General features: G+C 42.7%; 1 protein-coding gene and 1 long non-coding RNA gene across 5 annotated transcripts; one reads left to right on the top strand and one right to left on the bottom strand.

Moving 5' to 3' along the window:
* The first annotated feature begins 4,762 nt into the window (after nt 1–4,762).
* On the top strand, nt 4,763–20,791 carry LOC112542431 (uncharacterized). The gene is made up of 3 exons (XR_003086190.2): nt 4,763–4,945; nt 9,341–9,528; nt 20,344–20,791. It is a non-coding gene; the product is annotated as an uncharacterized LOC112542431 (long non-coding RNA).
* Nucleotides 14,780–23,666, bottom strand: NFKBIL1 (NFKB inhibitor like 1). 4 transcript variants are annotated; one of them, XM_015890520.3, is made up of 5 exons: nt 23,586–23,661; nt 22,336–22,653; nt 20,317–20,432; nt 19,921–20,038; nt 14,780–18,513 (listed from the first exon to the last, which is right to left on the bottom strand). In XM_015890520.3, the coding sequence occupies exons 2-5, from the start codon at nt 22,610–22,612 to the stop codon at nt 17,975–17,977; spliced, it is 1,050 nt and encodes a 349-aa protein (XP_015746006.1). In that variant the 5' UTR covers nt 22,613–22,653; nt 23,586–23,661; the 3' UTR covers nt 14,780–17,974. The 4 variants fall into 4 exon arrangements, with proteins under 4 accessions (XP_015746006.1, XP_025031044.1, XP_025031040.1 ...); XM_025175276.2 differs by lacking the exon at nt 23,586–23,661 and adding an exon at nt 23,505–23,580; XM_025175272.2 differs by having other exon boundaries at nt 14,781–18,513; nt 22,336–22,713; nt 23,586–23,666.
* Between the last annotated feature and the right edge of the window lie 882 nt (nt 23,667–24,548).

Here is a 24,548-nt window from a genome sequence, read left to right as displayed (position 1 = left end):
TTGTAACAATGCAGTGGCGATTTTAAGATTCAGTAATTCGTTTAAGGTTGAAACAATACAAGAGAGATTTTAATATTAAGTAATTCGTTTAAGGTTGAAACCGTCATCATGTAATCAATCCTTTAATGTGAGTTGCAGCGATTGTTCTGTTTAACTTCGGATGAAAAAAACCAAATAATTATCTAAACGGTAATTAATACGGATATAATTTTTTTCTTTCCACTTGCTACTTTCAATGCTCTAAGCCAGTGTTTCTCAACCTTTGCAACTTTAAGACGGGTGGACTTCAACTTCCAGAATTCCCCAGCCAGCCATGCTGGCTGGGGAATTCTGGGAGTTGAAGTCCACCCGTCTTAAAGTTGCAAAGGTTGAGAAGCACTGGTTATCAAAATAATAGAATGTTAATCATCTTTAATCATATCATATGAACATCACTGTATTGAAACAATGCAGTGTATCAAGATTTATAACCATACAATCAAAAGGAAAAAAAAATTAAAATCTGCAAGATGGCACTTGTGGAGTCATGATCTTGTGAGCATGGGCAACATCTTGTGAGTATGGATAACATCTTATATGTGTGCAAAAGGGATGGATTGCAGACTACAAACACTGCCCCTTCTCTGCACACCACTGCTCTTTGCATTAAAATTGCATTTTTCTCTGCTTGTCCACATTCATTCCACGTTTTGCCAAACGAATTAGAAACCGACTGGAGAGATGAAAGCTTGACAAGAAAGGTTGCCAGGCGTCATTTTTTTTAAAGGGGGATTGCGCAATTGATTAGAATTAAGGTGGAGTTTGTTGCTCAATGCTGCTTTTAGGGAAGCATGAAAAATCGAGCCAGACAGCCTGAGTGTGTTGGTTTGTTTTCCTTCTGAAGAAATTGAGCAGAAGATGAAGTTCGCCGAGAGGGTTGCTGGTAAAATCTGCTCACCCTCCTCGCCACCAGCATCCCCTCCCAAACTTGTCTTGTCCCTAAGGAACTCGAGTATTTATTTCTCCTGGGGAATGATGTGCAGCGCAGAGTTTCTCCTAAAAGCTTTTTCTTGGAACTGCTGAGCTCAACTATGCAACCACAGAGAATCAGAGTGTCCAGACTACCAAAAAGCAGAGAGGGGAGCTGGGCGGTGCCAATCATTACTTACAACAGGCCACACGCTGCCCCCTTTTCACCCACATGTGCATGTCTTAACATTTTTCCATCTTGTTTCCCTTTAGAAAACATTCCATCAGGGGACACAAATGCCTCTCCTTTTCTTGATAGATAACTTGCAATCATTTACCCTGTGTTTCCCTGTCAAGCCCAACTACCTTGGTCTTTGATATATTAATTCTCAGATCCATACGCCTCGCTGCATTATACATGCTTACTAAAATTCACTGCAAATTATTCTGGGTCTTAGTCAACCACACGGCGTAATTTGCTTGCAAAAGTACACGTGCAATGAGCCTCCCCAGCCAATGTGTGTCTAAACGTTGCATGTCACGGGTCGATCAGGTAGCCCTATACGTCCCTCAGACAAATCAATACATCACCATATTTATCCATAAATACATTCAACAAGCAAGAGACCATCACACATCCATGTCTTACTTCCTGCTCAATGCTGAACCATTTGCTAATCATTCCACTGATTCTCGTGCGTGCTCCACTTTCATCATATGCTGTTCTTTCTGCATTTAGCAAAGGGGCTTTCAACTCTATATTCAGGCCACACATTCCCTCATCTCAGTTTGTTTACTTTACATTTTTTCTCAATCAACAAATGTACAGTACAATTTCTTCTCACGCTTGTACATTTCTCAATGACCTGTTGTAGAACAAATATCTGGCCCGTGCACCCCCTGCCAGCTTAAAACCACTTCCTAAGGAAACCCGTGTTTTAGCACTTCTTCAGTTACATCATCTTCATCTGTGGCATTACTACTTTTCATCATTCTCAAAGCACTCATGACATCCAGGCCAGATTTTTTTCTTGGACCTTAATATTTCTAGCATTCCTTTTAATCCCACGCTTCACTGTATCACCTTCATTCCCACTTAGATCTTTAAAACACTCCTTTCAGCATACTGTACTCTCAATTCAGATTCACTGCTTTTATTTTTAATTCCATTCATTCTTCTAGAGCAGTGTCTCTCAACCTTGGCAACTTTAAGATGTGTGGATTTCAACTCCCAGAATTCCCCAGGCAGCATCCTGGCTGAGGAATTCTGGGAGTTGAAGTCCACACATCTTAAAGTTGCCAAGGTTAAGAAACACTGTTCTAGAGGCTCCTCATTTAGCTGCGCTCACCATCTTCCCAATTTTTTTGTTATTTTCACTAAAATCACTCTGAAGTTCTCTGCTGTTTGAATCTTAACCATGTCTCGCTCTTTTTGACCACATTCTTTGCAGCAATATTTTTCTCTATACACATATTATCATCCTCATTTTTTGTGGTAATCAATCTTACATGTGTTTTTTTTCATCATTCCACCAAGAATACTTTCTCATACTTCTCATCAGCATATCTCCACATACTTTGGCAGCTATCTATAATATTATTTTCACTCTATTCCAAGAAGTTTCCAATATCTCTTTCTTTGCATCCATTCTCCATTCATTCTTTTGGGAAGTTAATCTATCTTCTAATACTTTTTCATATAGGCTATGTACCCTGCCTGGAGTCATTTTACTTTTCTTCATTTTTCTTTCACTTATTTTCTTTCCTTCCCTGTCTCATTTTTTCTCAAGATCCACTCTTGACACTACCAAAAAATGGTCTACCCCACATTCAGAACCTCATCTTTCACCAATTCTCTCAATCTTACATCATAAACAAATCAACCACGCTTTTAGATTTATATTCCATCCTTTGTCGTGCATACTGTAGGGACAGACTAACCTGGAGTCCTTGGGGTTCTCTGAGCTTGGTTGTTTTCTTGCAGACGTTTCATTACCCGGATAGGTAGCGCCTTCAATGCTAGAATGGAGTCGAGTTTGCTCGAGAGTCCTGTCCACCTTTGGTCATCCTTGCCATTTTTTATTTTTATCTATTATTATGTTTCCCCCCTTGTTTTTATGGTTTTACTTGTGAACCATTCAGAGTCATTGGGAGTTGGGCAGCATACAGATTTAATTAATAATAATAATAGTTCATCAAATGCACTCTATAAGATCAGACACCTTCATTCAGGTCTATTACATCAACTTTTCTCTCAGTTTCACATATAAGCATCTGTTTTTCCCCTTTTATTTGTTTCATTTGTTAATTCTTGTTCACCAATTTTTCTTAAATTGTGATCATCATCAGATGGTCCCATAAATAGTCTTCTACATTGCCTGTCATAGCTTTCAAAGGTTTCACATAATGCTTTTTGGTAAATTAGAGGTTTAGACTAGGTTATTATCCTCAATTACATTCATTCATTCATTCATTCATTCATTCATTCATTCATTCATGCAATTTATATGGCTACCCATCTCACTCACGGTGACTCTGGGCAGCTTACAGAAATAAGACCCCAAATACAAAACCCACTACACTCCCACCCCCCTGGCGACAACAATACATTCAAACAAACCACTTGATGGGCTCTGTATCAACCTGGGATCCTCAGGCCCGCTGGCAAAACCATGTCTTCAGGGCCTTTCGGAAGAGTATCAAGGTGGGGGCCAGTCTTATCTCCACAGGGATGATGTTCCACAGGGAGGGAGCCACCATGGAGAAGGCCTTTCTTCTCAATCCCACTAGATGGACCTCCTTAATGGTGGGGGGGGGAGGACCTGTAACATACCCTGCCTCGCCAATCTGATGGGTTGGGTAGATATAACTGGGAAAGGGCAATCCTTCAAATCACCTGGCCCCAAGCCACATAGGGCTTATGCCCCAAGCAGCATTCCCTTCTAATGGTAAGGGCAATACCAGTCAGTTTTGGCCAGGGTGTCACAAGTACAACCAAAATCTAGTCTTCCCCTAACTGGACTCATCCTGTTCTACCCAAGCTAAGTAATCTAGAGTACTGTAATGGAACGTGGGAAAGACCTTGAGAGACAGGCCAAAGAGATGCTGCCAAGGGAGTGGTCAGATAAGAGACAGCAAAGCCCACAGCTGGATAGTGGGCAGGACAAGAGGCTCAGAAGGGACCCTCCCTAGTTTCTCGGGCTGTAAAGGAGACAAGGGAAGTGTTGTACTTCCAGACTTGCAAGATTTTGTTAATGTAGCTTTACAATACAGTAGAATTAGCTTATCTGGCTGTGTTTCCTGTCTGATCTACCAGGTAAGTCTGACATTTGCTATTTGTTATGCAATTTTCCCATATAACCTTTTCTCAATATATGCTTCCTTCTGTGCAACAGTTCCTAATATACACCCTTTGCACAACATTTTCAGCTGAGAAATTCAGCACAAAATTTGCATATTGCATTTGCAAAGCGTGTGAATTAGCTCAAGTCACTTACAAACGCAGATTATATTAAATTCTTCCCATTTGTAGGGTGGTTATTGTTGTCTAGTTTTCATCATTATTACGGTTTTGGCTAAAACCAATTGTGAGAACTTTTTCTGTGCATCTGCCTAGCTCGATATTTTGTCTGTCCCTTAAGTTATGTCCATCTTTGGCTGTAAAAGCTGAAAGGCTGTTGAGCAAGCAATTAAGAAGCTTTAGTGGGCCTCTGAAGGAGGGCGGGATCAAACTGTGCTCGATTTCATACCAGAGCTCCCCCTTAGCCAATCCAGCTGCTCGCTGGACTTGACATCACACAGAGGAAGTTGAAATTGTACCTCGGAAATCAGCCAGACTCATTTCTAAACAAATGCGCAATGCCAGATTTTCCCACAAGTTAAGCTGGGGTCAGGAAGATGGGAAACAAATGCGTTCCCACATTCTCAGGAGTCTGCCTGTGAAAGCACACCTTGCTGCAAGATCAGGAACATTCCCATTTTCACGACGACTCGCAAGGTCAGAAGAAATACTGTTTGCTTACATTTGCTCAATATTAGCCCTACTGTTGGGGAAAAAAAAAAGTATCTGCTTTGATGCTGTTTTGAAATCAACATTCCATTTTAGGGCAAAATTTTCACTGGGGAATTTCAGGATAGTGACTTTTGTGTTGCCAAATACCGATTTGTCCCCACGATAAATTTGGATCCTTAAGGAATTCATCACTTCCTTCATTGGTCTATGTTGCTACACTCTGCGTGGTGAGAACTGTACAGATGCAAATGTTCCCCAGCTTTTCTTTCTTGGGAGCGAGGGCACTTCTCTTCTTTTTATTAAATTATTTACTTGCTCACTTTAGGCTTAAAGGTCGTTCCAGTCCCCAGGGACTCTGAGCAGCTTACTCTCCAGAAGCAGTACTTAAGATTAAAGCCTGAAACGATCCTGAAATTAGCAATCAAAAAGACAGCATACAACCAGAAGACCATATTCCATTGGGGCATCATCTCAGGAGGAAATCAAAATCCGTCTCAGCCCCCAAAGGTTCTCCAGAAGAGGCAGGTCCTAATAGTCTTTCAGAATCTCAGTAGGGTGGGGTTTGCTCTAATCTCTGGGGGGATGTGATTATCATGTATGATTCCACCCCCAACAACAGATACTATTTTCCCAGTGGATTTTTGGGTGTGATCACCCGTGTCTTATAGAGACCAACTCAGTTCTCTGGCTCCCACAGCATAACTGCAGGCTTGCTAGTTTCTCGCTTACCAAGACAACCTCATGTTTCCTCTTCCTGTCTGATTGGGGGAGATGGGGGTAATGATGAGTCATCTCAAAGCACCTCCTGAACCATCTTGGGTCATTTTTTCTCCCACTGAGAAACATCACTTGAATAGTATAGGTTGTCAACCAATTCCTTTGTCATCATGTCTTAAGGGGTAATTATCTCAAGGGAACTCAAACATAAATGTTGGAAGGGGATTTTGAGCAACCACAAATGTTATTACGGTATGACTCCTCTCTCAAATCCTTTCACAAGCCTCTTGTTCTCCTTTTCATAATGCAGCACAAATTCTTTGCCCCTTCTTTTCAAGCTCTCCTGTGGGCTTCATCGCAGGAGGGGTGGTAGCATCTAATTGATTCCTTGGGCTTGGAAATTAAATCAGGTGTGCTCTGGTTAAGACTTGGATGGCTGGCCACCAGAAAATACCAGGATTGTAGGCCTGGTATGTGTGTGTGCCTCCAAGTCATTGCTGACTCCTGGCGACTGCCTGGACAAGTCTCTGCAGCTTTTTTAGCAAGATTTTGGAAGTGATCTGTCTGTCTGTCTGTCTGTCTGTCTGTCTGTCTGTCTGTCTGTCTGTCTATCTATATTTATATAGCTGCCCATCTCACATAAAAGTGACTCTGGGCAGCGTACAACAATTAAAAAGAATAAGATCAATTACAAGTAAAAATAATGATAAAAACACACAAAACAGGAGAGTTCTGTATTAACTATATTAACTGTAGTAAGAGAGCCACTGCAAAATCTCCCTGGTCCCCTGGGTGCCCCAGGCCTGATCACATAGCCAGGTCTTGAGGGACTTGCAGAATGTTGAAAGGGATGGAGCTAATCTCACTTCTGGGGGGAGAAGATTCCACAAGGTGGGCACCATGGCAGAGATGGCCCATCTCCTGGGACCTGCCAAATGGAATTCTCTGGCAGATGGGACCCTCAGCATGCCTTCTTTGCCAGACCTGATGGGATGGGCAGATGTTTGCCCTTGCTTTCTTCTTCTTAGGGCTGAGAGAGAGCACCCAGTCAGCTTTTGCACCTACGGTAGGACAAGAACTCACAGTCTCCTTGTTTCTAGCCTGGTACCTTAAACTACTACACCAAACTGGCTCCCTCTAAGCTAGTCTGGGAAGTGGAAAACCACCCCAGAAGAAGGCAGTGGTAAATCACTAACCATTTCCATGAACCAAGAAACCAAGAACCGAGAAAAATGCATGGTTGTCTACAGAACTGAGCTTGAAGGCACCTGTTTTCAGTGGCTTTGCCCCAAACCTTTGTCAGCATGGGAAATCTCTGAGCCTGTTACTGAGACCTCTCCTATTAACCTCTCCACTCCATGTTCTGACCCATTAGGCAAGAGGGTTTCTGGAACCACCATTTTAATTTCCTATTGTGCACTCTAAGAGCTTAAGGGAAAGTGGATGATATATACCATTCTGATCGCCCTACTTGAGATGGGAGGGCTGTTGAACCCAAACCTACTCAAAGGATAAAGGAAGAGAACAGGCAGTAATTCTGCAACTGCTGTGGTGTTCTTTTAAAACTCCAAGAAGGTCCATTTGTGCAAAGTAGATTGGGAATCCCTGTTCTATATTTGAACTTGGAGGCAATGCACTAGCTACATCTTCCTATGAAACACTGCAAAGCAGCTTGATGGTATTGCTCCAATAATAACAGGGCTAAATATATAGATCTTTTCTGGATGAATTAGGAATGACTATCCATGAACTAGAGAGCACCTTTTCCCCATCTCCTGATTTTCATTGAAATCTTTTGCATGTGCTTTACCAGTGATTCTTCTCTCAAAGAGATATTGGGGCTCTCAGCACCCAAGAAGATCCTTCCTGTATGTTTGCAGAATTCTGATGACAAGTCTGGGGAAATTTATAAAAACTTATTCATATTTCTTTAACAATATTATACTTCTGTCTTTGTGGTTTATTATGTCATTCTTGTCTGGGAGAATTACTTCTTAGCTCAAGGATACATTTATTCTTCCATTTCACAATGCCATATTCACTGTTATGCAGAGAGATTGAATGGTGTAGTCATAGACTGGGTGTCAGGCCTAGCCCAAGGAACTCCAAGAGACAATGCCAATTCAGTCCAGCTATCTTTATTAGCTACAACCTCTAGCAAGAATCTTCCCAGACTAAAACCCCAGTTCCCAAAGTCCTCCAGCCACAACAGTGTGAATTCCTCAGGGAGGTGCCAGTCTCATCCTCTTGTTCCTCTCACGCAGTTCTGGCGAGCTAAGAAAATGTTTATCTCCCTGAGTTTGGCCTTCATAATTCCATTCCATCACATCGGGGTAGACTGTGGTAGGACTGGGGTAAGACTGAGGGTAGATTGGGGAGAGCCAGTTCAAGTCTACCCTCAGCCATGGAAACTCACTGGGAGACTTCAGATCAACCACTCTCATCCCAACCTATCTCACAGGGTTTTTGTGGGGAGAAAATAATAGAATCATAACATTGGAAGGAATCTTGGTGGTCTTCTAGTTCAATCCCATGCAAGAGCAGGAATCTTCATACCATCCCAGACAAATGGAGGAGCAACCTTTGCTTGAAAACCTCCACTGGTACATATAATTCTGGAGACAGGCTATTCCACTGCTTAATAGCATTCATAGCCAGGAAATTCCTCCTTATTCTGAGTTTGGGTCTCTCTCTGTAAAGCTTCCACCTATTGGTTTTGCTCCTAACTTCAGAAGTTGTGGAGAATAGATCTTTACCCTCTTCCCTGTGACAGCTTTTCAAGTATTGGAAGACCAAGTCTGCCTAAAGCCTTCCCTTCTTTGGACTACAAATTTCATTTCATGATGCTTCATAGGATTTATGAAGAGGAGGGAAAGCTAAGTCTTGAGCTCCTGCAGGAAAAACGGGACATAACTCTGACAACTTAAATAAAAATTTGAGGAAGCTGCAATCTACTGAACTGGCACCAAGTCTAGCAAAATGCAACAGCCTGTGGTTGATAGTAAGCATGAACCTTAACAAACTGGTAACTTCCTGACTAGAATTCCCCTTGATTTTAGCAAAGCATTCAACAAAGTCTTCCATGAGAATCTAGTATGGAAAATGGCAAAATATGAGGTGGACTATGTTATGATGGATGAATCAAGCATGATTAGATGAAAATTCCTATATCTCAGTGGTTCCTAAAGCTGGAAGAAAGTTCAAGCGGCATATTAAAGAGCTCGGTTTAGTCTGTGTGCTGTTCAGTGTATTTATAAATTATTTGGGTTAGAAAATAGGATTATCAGATTTGCAAATGACAAAAAGCCAGAGGGGATTGCAAACAATCTCGAGGACAGTCCTTAGTTTCAAGAGGGACTTGTAAAGTTGAAACAATGGGCAGAAACCAGCAAGATGAATTAACAAAGCTAAGTTTAACTCCTATGGGATGAATGGGAGAAATCAAAAGAATAGGATGGGATGGGGGTGGGGAATCATACTGGGCAACACTACATTTATAATGGTTTTGGATGTCTTGGTAGATACCGAACCAAGATAAACCAAACAGGTGGTGCAACTGCAAAACGAAAACAGAACAAAAAAGGAAAGGTAATTCTAGGCTAAGATATAGTATTATGAACAAAAGAAGTTACTGTTCTTTTTTCTGTATTGTTCACACCACAGCTCCAATATTGCATCCAGTTTAGAGGGACATTGACAAAGTGAAGCATGTCCAGAGAAGAGCAATCAAGATGATAAGGAAACAGACAAACAAACTGGAAGAACAAACTTAAGAGGAACAGTTGGTGGCACGGGGAATGTTTATCCTGGAGAAAAGAAGACTGTAGGGAGACCATGCTGGCAGTCTTCAGGTATCTGAAAAATCATGGAGAAAGTTTAGTAGTTTAAATTACAAGGAAGTTGTAATTTAAAGAAGTAGGAGTAGTTTAGAGTTTAAATTACAAGGAAGCAGATTTTGTCTGGAGGAATTTCTAGGAAGAATTTCTTAAAAGTAACAGCTGTTCAGGAATGGAAGAGACTCCCTGTAATGGGAAGAAAGAATAACCTTGAGGAACAGGAGGAAGACCTTAAACAGAGACAATGGTCAGATAAAAGAAATCTGAGTCCAGGGCAGAAATGTAATTTGAGAAAGTATCTTAAACAAGACCCTCCCTAGTTCTCAGGAAGAAGAAGGGAGGGAGGGGGGAAGGCCATTCAGACTTGCAAGAGTCTGTTATGGTAACCTTATAATAAAAGTAATATTAGCATTCATAACTCTGGCTTCCTAGTCTGACCTACCTTGAAGGGCTGACCCTCCCTGGGGAGGTGGTGAACACTGCTTCATGGGAGGCGTTAGCTGAGACTGGATGGCCGCCTGTAGTAGTGGATTCCTGCACCAAGCTCGTGGTTAGACCAGATGATCTCCTAAGTCCCTTTCAACCTTTCCATTCCAGGGTTCTGAGATAATGCTTCCAATATTCACGCTGGAAGTCTTCCCAGATGTCCTTAGCTGCTTCCTACAGTTCTTTCTGAGCCCTTGAGGATTCCAACCTTGGATTTGTTTTCACTTTTCAAAGCCCAGTATAATATTTTTCTTACCGAAGGGCAATGGGGTAATTGATTGAAACCGTCCCACGTCTAGGGCCCCCCCTCCAAATTATGGCTCAGGATTTGAAATGATCAAATGGGTTAACGCTTTGCATTCAAGGCATTTAAACTACAGTAATCACATAAATGCAACCCCAAGGGTCACCATAGTTGGGGTTTCCCTACCCACAAACTGCTTTATTGAGTCAGTCATTTCAATGGAGAGAGAGAGAGAAAGAGAGAGAAATGAATTCTGACTTCTCCCCCACAACCCCAGCTTCTGAGAGCCTTATAAATGCTTGGCTTGAGATAAAAATCCACAACTGTATACATGAATCCAGAAAGCAAGATGGCTTTGCTAAAAGCTTTTCTGGAACTAGCAAGGATTACGAAGCTCTCGTCAGAAGCAACATTAAGGAGACACCTTCTTCCATCATGTTTTGTCTTCCTGGAAAGGATTTATCCAGACAGCAGTTTCCTTCCTTCCAGGATGCCCCATGATCAATATCATTTCTCTGAGTGTTGTGAAATGAAGGAGTTGCTTCTGGCTTGCAATCGGAGAATTTTTTCAGATTCCAGAGATACCAAAACTTGCTGCAATCCTAGGGAACGTCAGCTTTTTGAGTTTCCACCACTGTCCCTGGTTATCCCTCCTCCCCCACCCCCAACTTTGAATCCCAATGTAAATACTGTGGCCAGAGCAGATAATTTCACATCCAGCCATCTCCTCTGTGGTTTTCCCCAGATGTTCTAGATAAATCTCCCGTCAACCTGCTCACTTTGTGTGTGGGTATGTGTGGGGAAAGACAGCTTTCTTGGCCAACCCCAAGCAAAGATCAGGATAGGTTGCCACCAATTAGGCTGAACCTCCTGACACATCTAGCAGGAGAACGCTCAGGCTTTCGACTTACCCAAGACGGTTCTCTTCCATTCAGATCCAGGAAACCAGGAAGGAAGATGTGCTTAATCATCCTGTCCAAAGGCCAGAATCCAGAACTCAACAAATGGGGTGCCAGTTCCAAAGCACAAGAGTTAGCCAGCTGTATCATTGTGCATACTTGTACATAGGTAGCTTTTAGGAAGCAATTCCCTTTGAAAACCAGGGAAGTGAAATTTCCAGATAGAAAAAGAAGTTTACTGGGAAAAGGGCAGAGTGGAGGAAACAAAGGAAGGGAAGAATCACACATGCAGAATTCTGAGTAAAATCAGTACAGTCTAGGCCTAGCTGAACCAGTTACTTGTTTCCTTCTTGAATAAGCTAAGTTTCAGCTCATGTTCATTGTAGAGAAGAAGTTGGGGGAGAAATATTTTGGGACTTGTGCTTGGAAGTTCTCCCTCCCTCCTTTCCTTCCTCCCTTCTCCTTCCTTCCTTCCCTCCCTCCTCTATTTTTTTCTGATTGTTACAAGCCCCATTTGAACAGGAAACCACAACTGAGCTTTAGGAAGACCTGGAAATATTCACTCTTGGGAAGAAATCCCTGGAGAACTCTGCAATTTATAACTCTCCCATTCATTCTAAAATAGACTTCACACCAACTAACTTCTTTCTTCCCATAATACCATGAGGCAGAAGCTTTCTTTCCCTTCCACAGGCAAAAGGGCCTTTGGAGAGAGAACAGTGGAGGAAAAAAAAAAGGCATTTTCTTCTCATCTTTGCTTTTTTTTAACCTTGATCTGATAACTGTAATGTACAAACAACTACTTTCAACTTTATTGATTAGTCTTACAACCATATCAACAAGAATAAGAAACATCAGTAAAGGTAAAACAAATAACTAATACATGAGATCCATGATACAATAAAATATTATAATAATAAAATGGGATAGTACTAAATATAATACTACTATAAAATAATATAATAATGTGTCGCTAATATCATAAATCCAGATTCATATAAGACCATCACCCCTACATGATACTCCAATCTGTTCTGTATATCAGGCTCTCAGCGGAACTGCCTTGTCCACAAACTTGGCAGTCCTACTCACAATAAAGATATTTGTGCCCGGAAGAAAATAGGATAATCTGTGCTTGGGGTCCCAATAGACTGTTCTTTCCAACAGAGAGGACAAATAATTAAGCCTGGGTGAGTCATAAAGTTTACAGTCGAACAAAACATGGACAATATCTTCTATGGCTGGGTCTTCACATACACATAGCCTCTCATCATAAGGCAGGTGATGTAAACGACCATATGTGACCATGGAGTCCAGTAATTCTAACCTAGCTCTAGTGTAGGCCCTTCTTAGGTTTTGGATTAGACTCATCGACAGTACAAACAACTAGAAAAATATATTTTTAAACAATATATTTTAAAAAAGGGAAAGAAGAATCAGACTAAATACGCACATGCTTAAAAGCTAAAACTGGATCCATGTCTGGTTTCTTCTGACTTGATATTCCTGGTCTCCGAGTTTTTCAGTAGGACGTTCAACAAGTGCGGTATAAGGAAATGGAATTTTTGTATTGTTGAAAATAGCAATACAAACTGCTGGCAGGGAATAGTTTAAGAAATGTGGGGGCTCAGTGCGACATTAAATTTGGAGCAACCCTCTGAAGGGGGAAATGTTTAAATCTGCTAAATGTGATGGGTTTCTGTTAATATGCTTGCATGGAACTCTTCCATTAGACTAAAGCAAGAGGGACAGGTATACGGCGAGGCTTAGAAGGAGTGGGTGACTGTCTATGTATGGCAAAAAACTGATAAGAAACATTCCAAAGGGTTGTAAAAATGGTAGTAGTGTGCAAGGGTGTGCACAAGCATATAAAACATCACCAAACATTTGATGCACATCCCTATTTTGGAACCATGCCCACTCAGCTGACTGTAATAAAACTCTTCTTGGATCCTGGCTCAAAGTCCATTCCACCAGAAAAACCCAGAGCAAAATTCCAGCCAACCCTAGATGAATGTTGCAGATAGATTCCAGCAAAATGGAACCTACAGAACCTGAAGGAACCCTTTAAAATGAATTCTAGATTCTAGAAGAAGCATGTGGGATATAAAAGTCCCCATGCAGAAAAATACTGCTTCAGGGAATAATCCCATTGGCCTGACAACAGGACAATGACCCCAGTGTTGTTGGATCAACCTGCCCCACCTGAACATCTCCAAATCCTCCATTGTGGATCAACCTGCCCCATGTGAATATCCCCAAGTCCTCCATTGTGTTTGGAGGCAAACACAAGGTGCTCTCTCAAGCGTGGTGGGATGGTGGCTGTTATCAGCCATAACTTCTTAACTCTTGGGTCTTCACTGCTTCAGCCTGTTGTTCAGCATAGAGGAGGATACTTTTCTGGGGTCCAATGCAGTTGCAGAAGCTGTGGCCCTCTTAATGTGGACCTCCTTGCTGGTATTTAATTGAATGAGTAGATTCTTGGCAGCTGCTCTGTCTGGAGTTGCATCTAAGGAGTGATTTGCTTCCTTGTAACAATGTGAATACTTGCAAAGAAATGACATACTGGGCCAGGTTGTTTCCCATGGGGAGGGCTGGTATCTACAGTTCCATGTCATATTTCCAAGTTTCTTCCTAGACCTGATAGTCTAGTTTAATTTTTGCAAGAGGCCATTCTATGGGTAGAATGCACTCCTGAAGGACTGTTTCTCCTAGCAACATCATGGCTGGAGCAATAAAGTCCTTATGGACTCTGGTTATATGTAAACCAGGGTCTCTCCGTCCCCTCTCCCAATGATGGTCAGACAGGTAATTTCCCAGCCAGCTGCAAAGTGGTTGAGGGGGATGATCCTTGGGGATTTGAAACTGAGTTGGAGCTGATGGACAGGAGGCTCAGAGCAAGGTTTTGTGCTCCATGGAAGGTTGGGGTTAATACAAAACACTGATTCCTCTTCTGTTGCTTGGCATGATCTGTTTTATAATATCCTCCTCCCCACCTCAAAAACAAATAATCGTGTCTATTTGGATCTAATGACTGGAACCATGCCACTGGAATCTCCCGATTGCAAGGAGATACTTGAGAAGCTGGGGGAGACTTCCGCTGCTTTTTCGAGACTATGGATTCTCAAAGGTTTCCTTCCTTGCGTCTGCAGCAGAAGAGTTACTGTGTGTGCTGCTTCTGCTGTCCTGACAAGTCCTATGAGGACACAGCTTGGCGAACTTCCTCATGCAAAGCTAGGAAGGAGATGAAAAGGGATTATTCCACCACTCCTACAACAGGAGAAAGTCTGTAGCACGGACAAGTGAGACTCCCTCCTCATCTGCCCCCTTTGAGGCCAGAACTGCTCCAAACAGACCCCCCATCTGATCTCAAAGGTGTGTGTTTTTCAAAGCTTTGAAGTTCCTCCTGCTTGTTATTTCTGCAATTAATCCAAAGTGGGTTCTGATTCTGGTTTCATGAAGACGAAAATGTTTATCCTCTGAATCTACCATATCTCTGTACATCTCTTCAAATCCACCACTGATAATGAGAACAGAATACTATATTCCAAGGGCTTTTCCTAAAGTACTTGTAGATTCTGGCATATGATATGAAAAAAGTTTTGTGCGTGTGTGTAAACTTGGGAAGGTATCTGGCTTTTATCCTGTGGCATCTCCATCACCTTCCATTGTTGGCTATCTGGAGGCTTCCTCCAGTAAACGCCTCCCTTCTTCTTCTTCTCTCTCACCTTCTTCATTCTCTTTCCTTCTCTTTCTTCTCTCTCTCTCACTCTTTTCATGCTCTTTTCTACTGCTGGATTCCCCGACAGAATTCTGCTATCTTCCGATTCTATTCAAAAGTTGGACTACAACAGATCCATTTCCTGCTTCCTTCATTGCTGTTTCCTGTCCCTGATTAAAACCAGCAGAAATAGCAATGACACCAAACTAGCCACAACCGGAAACTCTTCCTGAATTTCAGTTTCCTAAGCTACTTCTGAGAATATGCTTTAATCATCTTTTTTCCCCCTTGGAATTTTTTGGGAAATTCTTCAAAGTGCGTCTCATCTCTTGTCAACCCATTGTTCCGAAACTTCCCCTCCTTCTAAGAATTCCCCAGTAAAAGATATTCACCATGGACTCTTACCATTTAGGCTGAATCTTCTAACACTTCTGCAATTCTGGAAGTTATTTGCCCTTCTTTCTACCAAGGACTTCTTTTTTTTTTAGTTGTATGGTGAGGTTTTATACCTGCTCAGAGCTTCAGATACAGTACTGATCTGTACTGTGGTCTGCATATACTAACTGTCCAAATTGTGATGTGAGCACTGGAGAAGTCAGAGTTCTCCATAGTAGGCATGCTTTTTTGGGAAGGCATGAACTGGCCTCCTCACTGCACAGTTCAAAGCAGTTTCCTTTTTCATCATCTGGAAATGTCCTTAGCTGACTCATGAGGGATGGTTGAATGCCATTATTAATTGTCACAAAGAAACTGACCACTACATAGAAGCAACAGCAGACGTTGTTATACACGAAATACACATAAAAGAATACAATCCACCACAATTTCAGTTATGAAAAATATCCCTCTCGCTCTTCTGGTAACGTTAAATACTCTCGCTCACAGCATCAGGGGAGTCTGATGATTGTGTAATATAGGTCCCACTCTTGAAATCTAGAAAGCTTGATAAAACTTGCTAAAGCTCAACTCATCCAGAGAGTTAGTGCACAAAGTAGCAGCTGGCCCCATACCTGAACATGTGGCCAGAAGTGTGTCATGTTGATAGCAATGGCAATAGGCACCATGGAAGGTTTGATGGTCAAAGAAAATGCTGTACTCCTGCACTGAAGACATGAGAGAAGCTCCTCTGGTGGTTGGCATATCCTGTATATCTTCATCAAAGTCAACTTTCTTACTCTCCACGCCCTGTTAATTCTAATGAAGATGACCTCGATGGAGATAGGCATGACCTGTTGCCTAGATCAGAGGGGCTGAAGCATTTTTTAAGGTCCAGAATGTCCAGATGATGTTCAGAAGTGGCTCAGACACTTCATTAATTCACTGAATTATAAGGAGACGGCGGTACTGCACAATCAGACTTGCAAGATTCTGTTATTATAGCCAATCTGAATAAACAGAGTTTTAGCCTTCCCATGGAGTTGACTTCCTGGTCTGGTCTACCTAGGGGAGCTGTCATAAGGTGAGAGGCTAAGCTCTTGGGATTCAAATTCTGATCTCTAACTCAGCTATGTCTCTCCTGGAGAATAAGGAGCTTGGTGAATGTGGTTTGCAAAATGAAATGTCAACATTGCCAGTAGGCATCATATTTTCCTTGGCTGAGGTTCAAACCAAGATATCCATTTGGAGAAGGCTGGAGTTGGCTGTGTTTACTAAGCCATATTTTTAAAATGATTTTTAACAAGCCATATTGACCTGGCTTACATATAAAACTCAACCGTAATGGATGTGTTCACACATACTGTAGTGCTAAGCAAAAGAGTTTATTTCAACCATCTGGTGAGTCTAGCCTAAATATGGTTGAATCTAGATTGGCTGAGTTCACTCATTGCACTTAGCCAGAAACAACGGTGACCTTGTTTGCACATAACACTAAGAAAGAAACAAAGAAACCACATGATGGGTTCGCATTTTTATCATTAATGCAAGAAAAGGATATACGTGGAAGCAACATTTTGCTGTTTGAGATCAAATGCGAAATGTCCTCTCCCAGCAAAATATATAATTGCAAAAAGACTGACATCTGAACCCAACTTTAATATTGACAATAAGGGAAGTCCCCAACCCTGCCCTGATTGACCTGCATTTTTAAATTAACATCTGGAAGAGAGGCTGCTTAAACAAGCTAGCTCTTCCTATTTATTCTTGGAAGTTGTGAGAGAACGTTCTGCTCTAACCCCAAACAGATCATTATTTCCTTATTTTGTTGCAGCAGGTGCCGAGCTGGACACTTAATCCTCATTCATATCTAACTTTTCCTTGCTGATGCCTAAACTAAGCAACTCTGTATGTGTGTGGGAGAGCTTGTAGGGCTATAAAACTTGCCCAACGAGAGCAATCCCTTTGTGAGTTGAATTCCGGAGACCCTGCTTGGGCTGACTACGGCCGACTGGGGAAGAACTCCTGGTGCTCTATCTAATTAATAGGGACAATTTAAATAAACATGATGCTGTTTGTTTTGGGCCTGGCATCTTCTTTAATGTCCTCCTGCTTTGGTTTCTGTCCTGCAAATTCTAAATTAGCCAGCCACCCAAGACTTTCACAAAACACCCCCTTGAAGTACACAAGAAAGCTGGATTCTCACCAAGTGACTCAGACTGATTGCAAGGAAAAAGGAAAACGATTGTAGAATCTTGGAAAATTGAGGGAAAAATAAGCCAGAGAACAAGAACAGGAGCTGCGGGAAACCAACTAAAGAACTGGGATGGGTAGATGGGGAAAGAGAGAGGAAGCTTGTGAACATTTCTAGAACGGATTGATAAAATTATTTTAAAGAAAATGCAACACCAGTAGTGGCCTCAACAAAGAATCTTTTCTTAAAAAGTCTATTGAAGTTATTCAGTTTGCCTGGATCAACCAAAGACATTCAAAAGTAAAGTTTTATGGTTTCTTTTGTCCACAGTGCAAGAAAACAGGACATCCTGTCTGTGTTCAGTTATCCTAACACATTTCATTCATACACACCAGTGTTTCTCAACCTCAGCATCTTTGTGTGAACTTCAACTCCCAGAATTCCCCAGCCAGCCATGCTGGCTGGGGAATTCTGGGAGTTGAAGTCCACACATCTCAAATCTGCTGAGGTTGAGAAACACCGATGCAGACAAGCAGCAAGATCTATTTGGCAGCTTCAGCCAATCGATTGAAAGCTTGGGACAATGCTGTGACAGCGTCCAAGATCCGACGGCGATCCTGTTCAGCCAAGCGTGTGCCGCAGCGCTGCACAAACTTGTCCGGATGCCACAGCACCTGCTGACGCCGGAGGAAGCGCCGATAAGCTGGTCTGTCTGATGGCTCTACACCATGAAGGGCTGCTGCGGCCATTTCCTCAGGAGTCCCAGCTGGGCTCGGCCAGGGAATGTCCTCGTAACACAGCAGACGCGAGCTATCTGAGGAGAAGACCTGGCTGCAGCCTTCCTCGTAACGTCTCTTCTTGGCGGCCTGAACCTCTTTCTCCTTGGCTCGGACACGCCTCAGGTATTGCAGATGGTCCTGCTCCAGGAAGTGCTGGAGTGGAACTGAAGACTTCTCAGCTTCCCTTCTAGGTCTCCCGCGATGCTGTTCCTCTTCTTGCCTACGTTTATGCCTGTATTCTCTGTATATGCGATCAGCCCAATCCTCGTACGTTTCTGAGTTGGAACCCGTGGAGAAATCCTCTATAAAAGAACAGGAGATAGTCAAGGGGCGGATCATGTTCCATGGATGGCCCTTTCAAATCCCAGTTGATGCCACGTCTCTCTTCCTCTCCAGGGCAGCAGGAAGAGGGAGCTTTCAAAGCCCAAAGGCTGCAAATTGCTTCCATAACAGCAACACCAATGCTTCAGAAAATGAAAACCAGGTAGAGTCTCTGGTCAAACTGATTGGGGGAGAGATTTTTTTTTTTAAGACTTGAACATATTGGCTATCTCAGTGTTTCTCAACCTTGGCAGCTTTAAGCTGTGTGAACTTCAACTCCCAGAATTCCCCAGCCAGCCATGCTGGCTGGGGAATTCTGGGAGTTGAAGTCCACACAGCTTAAGGCTGCCAAGGTTGAGAAACCCTGGCCTATCTGGATGCTGAGTAAAATCTACCTTAGGGACATCTTAGAATAATTCTGTTTTAATGTGAATCAGTGAAGAAAAAGAAGGGAGCAATGCCAGGGATTTGGAAGAAGTCAGCAGAATGTAGAATCCAAGAGGTGAGCACGTAACAACACAGCGTACGGACTCCACTTCCCATCATTCAGCATTAATCTGAAGTCTGTGCTGGCTGACAGGATGTTCCGTAACTCATCTGCAGGGCATCAATTTGAGGATGGTTTTAAAGATCTTATATACCTGGGAAGAGGCCACTATCAATGGTTATGTATATCACTCGGCAAGTCATGCCATTAATTATTTTAGTTCAGTTAAATCCCTGACATTTTTACCTTCCTTTCTGTTTCTCCCAATTCTCAAGGGGGTGTATGACAGTGAGAAAAATATGAAATTAATACAATTGAAATCAAAACCAAAATTAAATTGTTGCAATAATTGATGTTAAACGCTTGGCCAAAAGGCTGTGTTTTTACTGTCTTCTTAAATACTGGTGTGTGTGTGTGTGTGTCTCCCCCAATGCACGTCCTTCAGGAGCACATTACATGTAGAGCCAAGCCAGTTAGGGTATTAGAGGTCAACAGCCACGCCTGAACTTGTACACAGTGGGGAATTTGTATCCAGCGCAGATCTTTTAGTATCAGCATCATATGATGCCATATTTTGCACCAATTTCAAATCACTCTTCTATTATTCTTAGGCTAGCATCCAGGAATAATATTCTAGCAACAGCTATTTTATGAGGTTAAGATCGAGCACAGGACCTCCTGGTCACCATAAAGTTTTACCTAGGATCTATGCTAATTCCTCAATCACTGTTGCTTTATTCTGGTTTTCCTGCTGGCACTGTTGCAAGCTCTGGAATAACACTGAAACCATTTCCCTAGGATGCCTCTGCTGGGGGCTTTGGTTCCATGTCCGAACTGATTTCCTTATTTAAGTATGCAAAAAAACAAAACAAGAAGAAAAACAAAAACCCTCCAAGTGTACCTTCATTCTGCCATGGGGTCTCTTGAAACTCATCTTCCCACTCATTGAGAAGTTTGTATCTCCACTCCTGCTCAGCCTCACATTCTGCTTCATTTTCCTCAAGCATTTCTGGGGGGCACTGTGGAGAATTAAAACATATCAAAGTCTGTGTCTGGGAGAAGAACACCTAAAACCAAGTAAGTTGATGGTCCCTCCCTCCCTCCCTCCCTCCCTCCCACACAAGAAGGTAATATAACAGTGATAGTCCTAAAATAATACTATTACAAAATATTAAAATAATAATGATGAAAATAAATGATATAGATCTCTTTCTCTCTCTTTCTTTTCTCTTTCCCCGCTCTCCATTAAGTTTTCATTGACTTTGACAGTCTCCTCCTAACCGAGCCATACTGATACCCATTTCTCTTCTGCTGCTGTGTTCAGGAGGTCCCCCGGTGTCTTTCCAGCTCTGTTCTTGATGCTCATGGCAGATGGGCAGTGGATTCGCAAGGGTACAAACAGATCTTCATACACTGAGAAGAAAAAGCAACGTTAATGATTAGCGCCCTTTAGTGGCTTCTGAGCTAATTGCAGCAAACTGTGTTTGGACGTTCATAGTTACCACACACACTATAAACAGAAAAATAGGTTTCTTCATTTCTAGACTACAAAAACCAGCTTGTTATATTATTGAACAAAGAGCCTCACAAATCCTTAAAGACTAATACATTTACTCTTCAACGATGAATCTGATGAATCGGACTGTGGTCTATGAAAGCTGATGCCATAATACAGCGGTTTATCTTAAAAGTGTCACAAACATTTGCTCAGCAATTCATGTTAACCAGCATCCATTCTCCTTTCTATGACACAGGACCCCAAATCTGAAATAAAGAAGGAGAAAACATGACCAGAGTTTCTGTTGCTGTCTGAATACCTTATATTTCTTATACCTTATTTTTTTTCTGGAAGAAGAGAAATGATGGATCACGGGAACTAGCGAAAAATACCCTTGAGAACTGATGGGATACCTAGAGCTACGCTTTGGTTCCTAATCTCGTAAAGATTTCTGTGATGGTTTTCCTCTTTCATTGTATTTGCTAGACTTAGGGCTCACTTTTCCTTCAGTACTTCAAGACACCTCATGGGGGTCTCCTCTCATTTTATCATTAACCTTTTTATTGCTCCAATAGCAACCTTGTCAGGAGTGCTAGGCTAGGCTGGGCATGAGTGACTCAAAGTCACCCAGTGAATTTCTACAGCTGAAGAGGGACTGGAATCTGGATCACGAGGAGGCACAATAATGAATCTTCATGCATTAGGATGAGACTGGTTCTGGCTACAGCATCGAACTCTAACTGGACAGGAGTTCAAACTCCTGCACAGCCTTCTAGCTTGCTATATGGCCTTGAGCCTGTCACAGATTCCCAGTCTCACTTAGCTCACAGTCACTGCGAAGTTAAATGGTGAAGCAAGAAAGGAGCCACCTATATTGTCCTGAATTCTTTTGATGAAATGTGGAGTAGAATACGTGAAAGAGCTGTTCAGCCAAAGGTGCCCTACTCATGTTAGAGCCAGCATGGTGCAGTGGTTGAGGAATTGGACTTGTACCAGGAAGAGCCAAGTTCTAGCTTTCCCTCAGCCATGAAAGTCTTCTGGAGGACCTTGGGTCAGTCCTTCCTGCTCAGCCTAAGAGCCAGAATGGTCTAGTGGTGAAGGTGCTGGATTAGGAGTAGGGAGACCCAGGTTCTGGGCCCCCGTTAGCCACAAAAAGTCCCTGTGTGACATTGGGTCAGTCCTTTCCTCTTACTCCATTAAGCTATCCAATTTCTCTTTCAAACTTATCTCTCATCGTCACATTGGTTGGCAAAAGTTTCCATAGCTATATATTGTATAAAGAAATGTAGCCTTTTATTAATCCTGGGTCTCCCTGCGTTTAGTTTTAATGGACAGCCCCAAGTTTCTGGGCATAATTCAAAGTGCTGCTTTTAAGCTAGAAAGCCCTATAAAGCTCGGTATCTAGCTACCTACGGAACAACCTTCTCCAACCAGAATTGACCCAATATGTTCATTCTGGGAAATGTTTCTAGTAATCCCTCATTGTTGTGAAATAAGGGGTGCTGAAGCCAGATGTCATTGTTCCTCTATTACCATCTCAGCCTCATGGAACAGCCTCACCTAGAAGCTCGGCTTCCCCCGGCTCCTACCCAAGTGAGCAAAAAATAGGAATGGTTCCCATACAGGTCCTTTCTACTCAAGGGGGATCTCGGAACAATAAAGCAAGCTATGCACAGAGAATCTTTCTGTCCTATTGCTAGCTTATCATCTCCATATAGTACAGTAGATGGGAGATCTCCATTTTTGAAAGCAGCTGGGAAGCTGACGTCCTTATATTTTAACTGAGTAGCAAAACCAAGTTCCAAAGCTTTGTCTCACCATGGCCTCCTGCACGTGCTACTTGCCGGGCAGCCAGATGCAGAGCTGTGTCTCCACGGTGGTCCAGGAGAGAGGGGTCTGCTCCGTGCTTCAGCAAAAGGACGGCAGCTTTGTGGTCCAGGAGGACACAGCATCGGTGCAGGGGTGTGTGGTTTTTGCGTCCCTTCGTTTCACCCAGGTCCAAGACCTCCCTGTGATGCCGCAGGAGCCTGTGCAACTTGTGACGGTGGCCGTGTTCCACGTAGCGCCATAAGCGACGCTGGTACCTCAGTGTCATGGAACTGGACAGGCAATGGAAGGAGCTGCTCCCCAACGAGCCTGAGGAAGATACGATATCAGTACGTCTCTCTCAGCCCAATCCACCTCACAGGGTTGTTGCTGTGGGGAAAACAGGTGGCAACAGCATTACATATGTCCGCTGCCTTGATTGATTGATTGATATATATATATATATATATATATATATATATATATATGAAAAGATGAGATACAAACAAATAATAATAAACATAATAATAGATAAAATAACTATCAGTCAATTGCAAAAGGCAGCTTTACTTGGAACAGCTTATATCCTGAGACGATACCTTTAACACCATCAAACAACATCTGCCTATCCCAGGTCCTTGGGAAGGACTCGATAGGTGGATAAAAGTGCCAAATCCAGTCTAAGCATCCGGCTGACTGGGCGACCAGCCGTAATAATTCACTCTGCAAGTCACGAAAAGCAGCCCTTCTGGCCCTCTCCCCAGGGGCGTTGGGTTAGCTGAGCCCCCTGCCCCATTACCTCTCCTATGCAGAATGGCAAAATCCCTTCTCCAGGCTCAGTGATGGGCAAAAGGAGAGGGAGTGACTGTACAAAAGCCACCCAGGTCTGATGAGCCCCAATATTAATCAAAACATCCTTGGCCTTTCTGGACCAGCTGCAAGGGTGGCCATGCTTCCCTTTATAAGAAGCACCACCTTAACTCCTGCCTGCTTTGGGGGTTGCCTTTAATTCTCCAGGTATCTTCCCCCGTGCCTCCCCACCTACTCAACCTCTGATGCAAAGCCCCCAACTCTTCCCTATGATTCCACCCGTCTTAAAGTTGCCAAGGTTGAGGAACCCTGCTGTATGGCCAAACTCTTCCCCTTTCCCTTCCTGTTCTTCCCACCCCGCCCCAAATCACCCTTCTCCTTTAATTCGGGCTCCCTTCTTCAATAAACGAGCTCTTCAATAAATCCTCCTTTCTTCCGGAAACCGAGATTACCTTCGCAAGTCTCCAGCTCGTTACCCAAAAGTGGCCGGCTTCTATAGAGGAAATGGAAAACATACACGCACACAAACGCCAGTGAGGGCGGAAGTGCCTTCCAGCAGCTCTTCAAACAGCAGCAGCGATCGTTAGAGCATGCCCATACTTGGTGCTCGGCGTTTAAGAGTCCGACTGGGAAACTAGAGCTGGAAGCAACCAAGCTCAGAGTACCCCAAGGACTCCACAATCCTAAACCTTCTCCAGTCCGATGTCCTTCAGATGTATTGGAGTGCAGTCCCCACCATTCCCAGCAGGCACAGACATTGTGAGGTGAGAGGAATGGGAATTAGGGAATTAGAAACTTCCTCTGTCCCTGAAACACTTTCTTCGTTTTCTGTAGGCTACTATATCCGGGATGCAAAATATGAGATGAACAGCAGACAGGAGCAAAGTGATAGAAAAAAATTATTCACACTCTGCTGCCATCTATTGGTTACCCAGGTTGTTTGCAATCCAAATATGGTAGTCCTGGAGAGAGGAGTATGGGATTATCTCAGTTTGTCTACTTATAAATATCTGCCAAAATGAGATGTGAAAATTAGATTAGGAATAGTAGAAAATGGGAATTCATACTGAAGACGCTGTCAAGACATCATTGTTTGAAATAGATTCTTCTTACATGTGGGTGGTTCAGACAGTTGTTGTTCAGTTGTTAAGTCATGTCCGACTCTTCTTGACCCCATGAACCATATCGCGCCAGACAGACAAACATACAAACCCATTGTACTATTTCCTTTTGGGACAAGCAGTGTTGTGTAGAACATGGAAAAGGAATAAGAAACATTAAGCCAAAGAAATTAAAGGCCTGAAAGAACAGGAGGAGGAGGAGGAGGAACAGAATGGAAAATGTAACTAAAACTAGTTTCCGACAACACAGTTCACTATATCTCTCCCTACTTTTCTATCCTTTCAACTCATCCT

Source organism: Python bivittatus, unplaced genomic scaffold (genome assembly GCF_059951505.1).
Source record: "Python bivittatus isolate LINGU-HERP-01145 unplaced genomic scaffold, Pbiv_v1 ctg000750_np1212, whole genome shotgun sequence".
In the NCBI taxonomy this organism is placed as follows: domain Eukaryota; kingdom Metazoa; phylum Chordata; class Lepidosauria; order Squamata; family Pythonidae; genus Python; species Python bivittatus.
This window is presented reverse-complemented; position numbering and strand designations above follow the sequence as displayed.

What these genes read in the sequence shown, in the direction of transcription:
- NFKBIL1 (XM_025175272.2), bottom strand. Translation starts at nt 22,612, where the DNA reads ATGACACTGAGGTACCAGCGTCGCTTATGGCGCTACGTGGAACACGGC. An exon ending in CAGCAGCAGAAGAGAAATGG is followed by an intron (nt 20,039 to 20,316) that starts GTATCAGTATGG and finishes AATTCTCCACAG; the next exon opens with TGCCCCCCAGAAATGCTTGA. An exon ending in GACCCCATGGCAGAATGAAG is followed by an intron (nt 18,514 to 19,920) that starts GTACACTTGGAG and finishes GTTCTTTTATAG; the next exon opens with AGGATTTCTCCACGGGTTCC.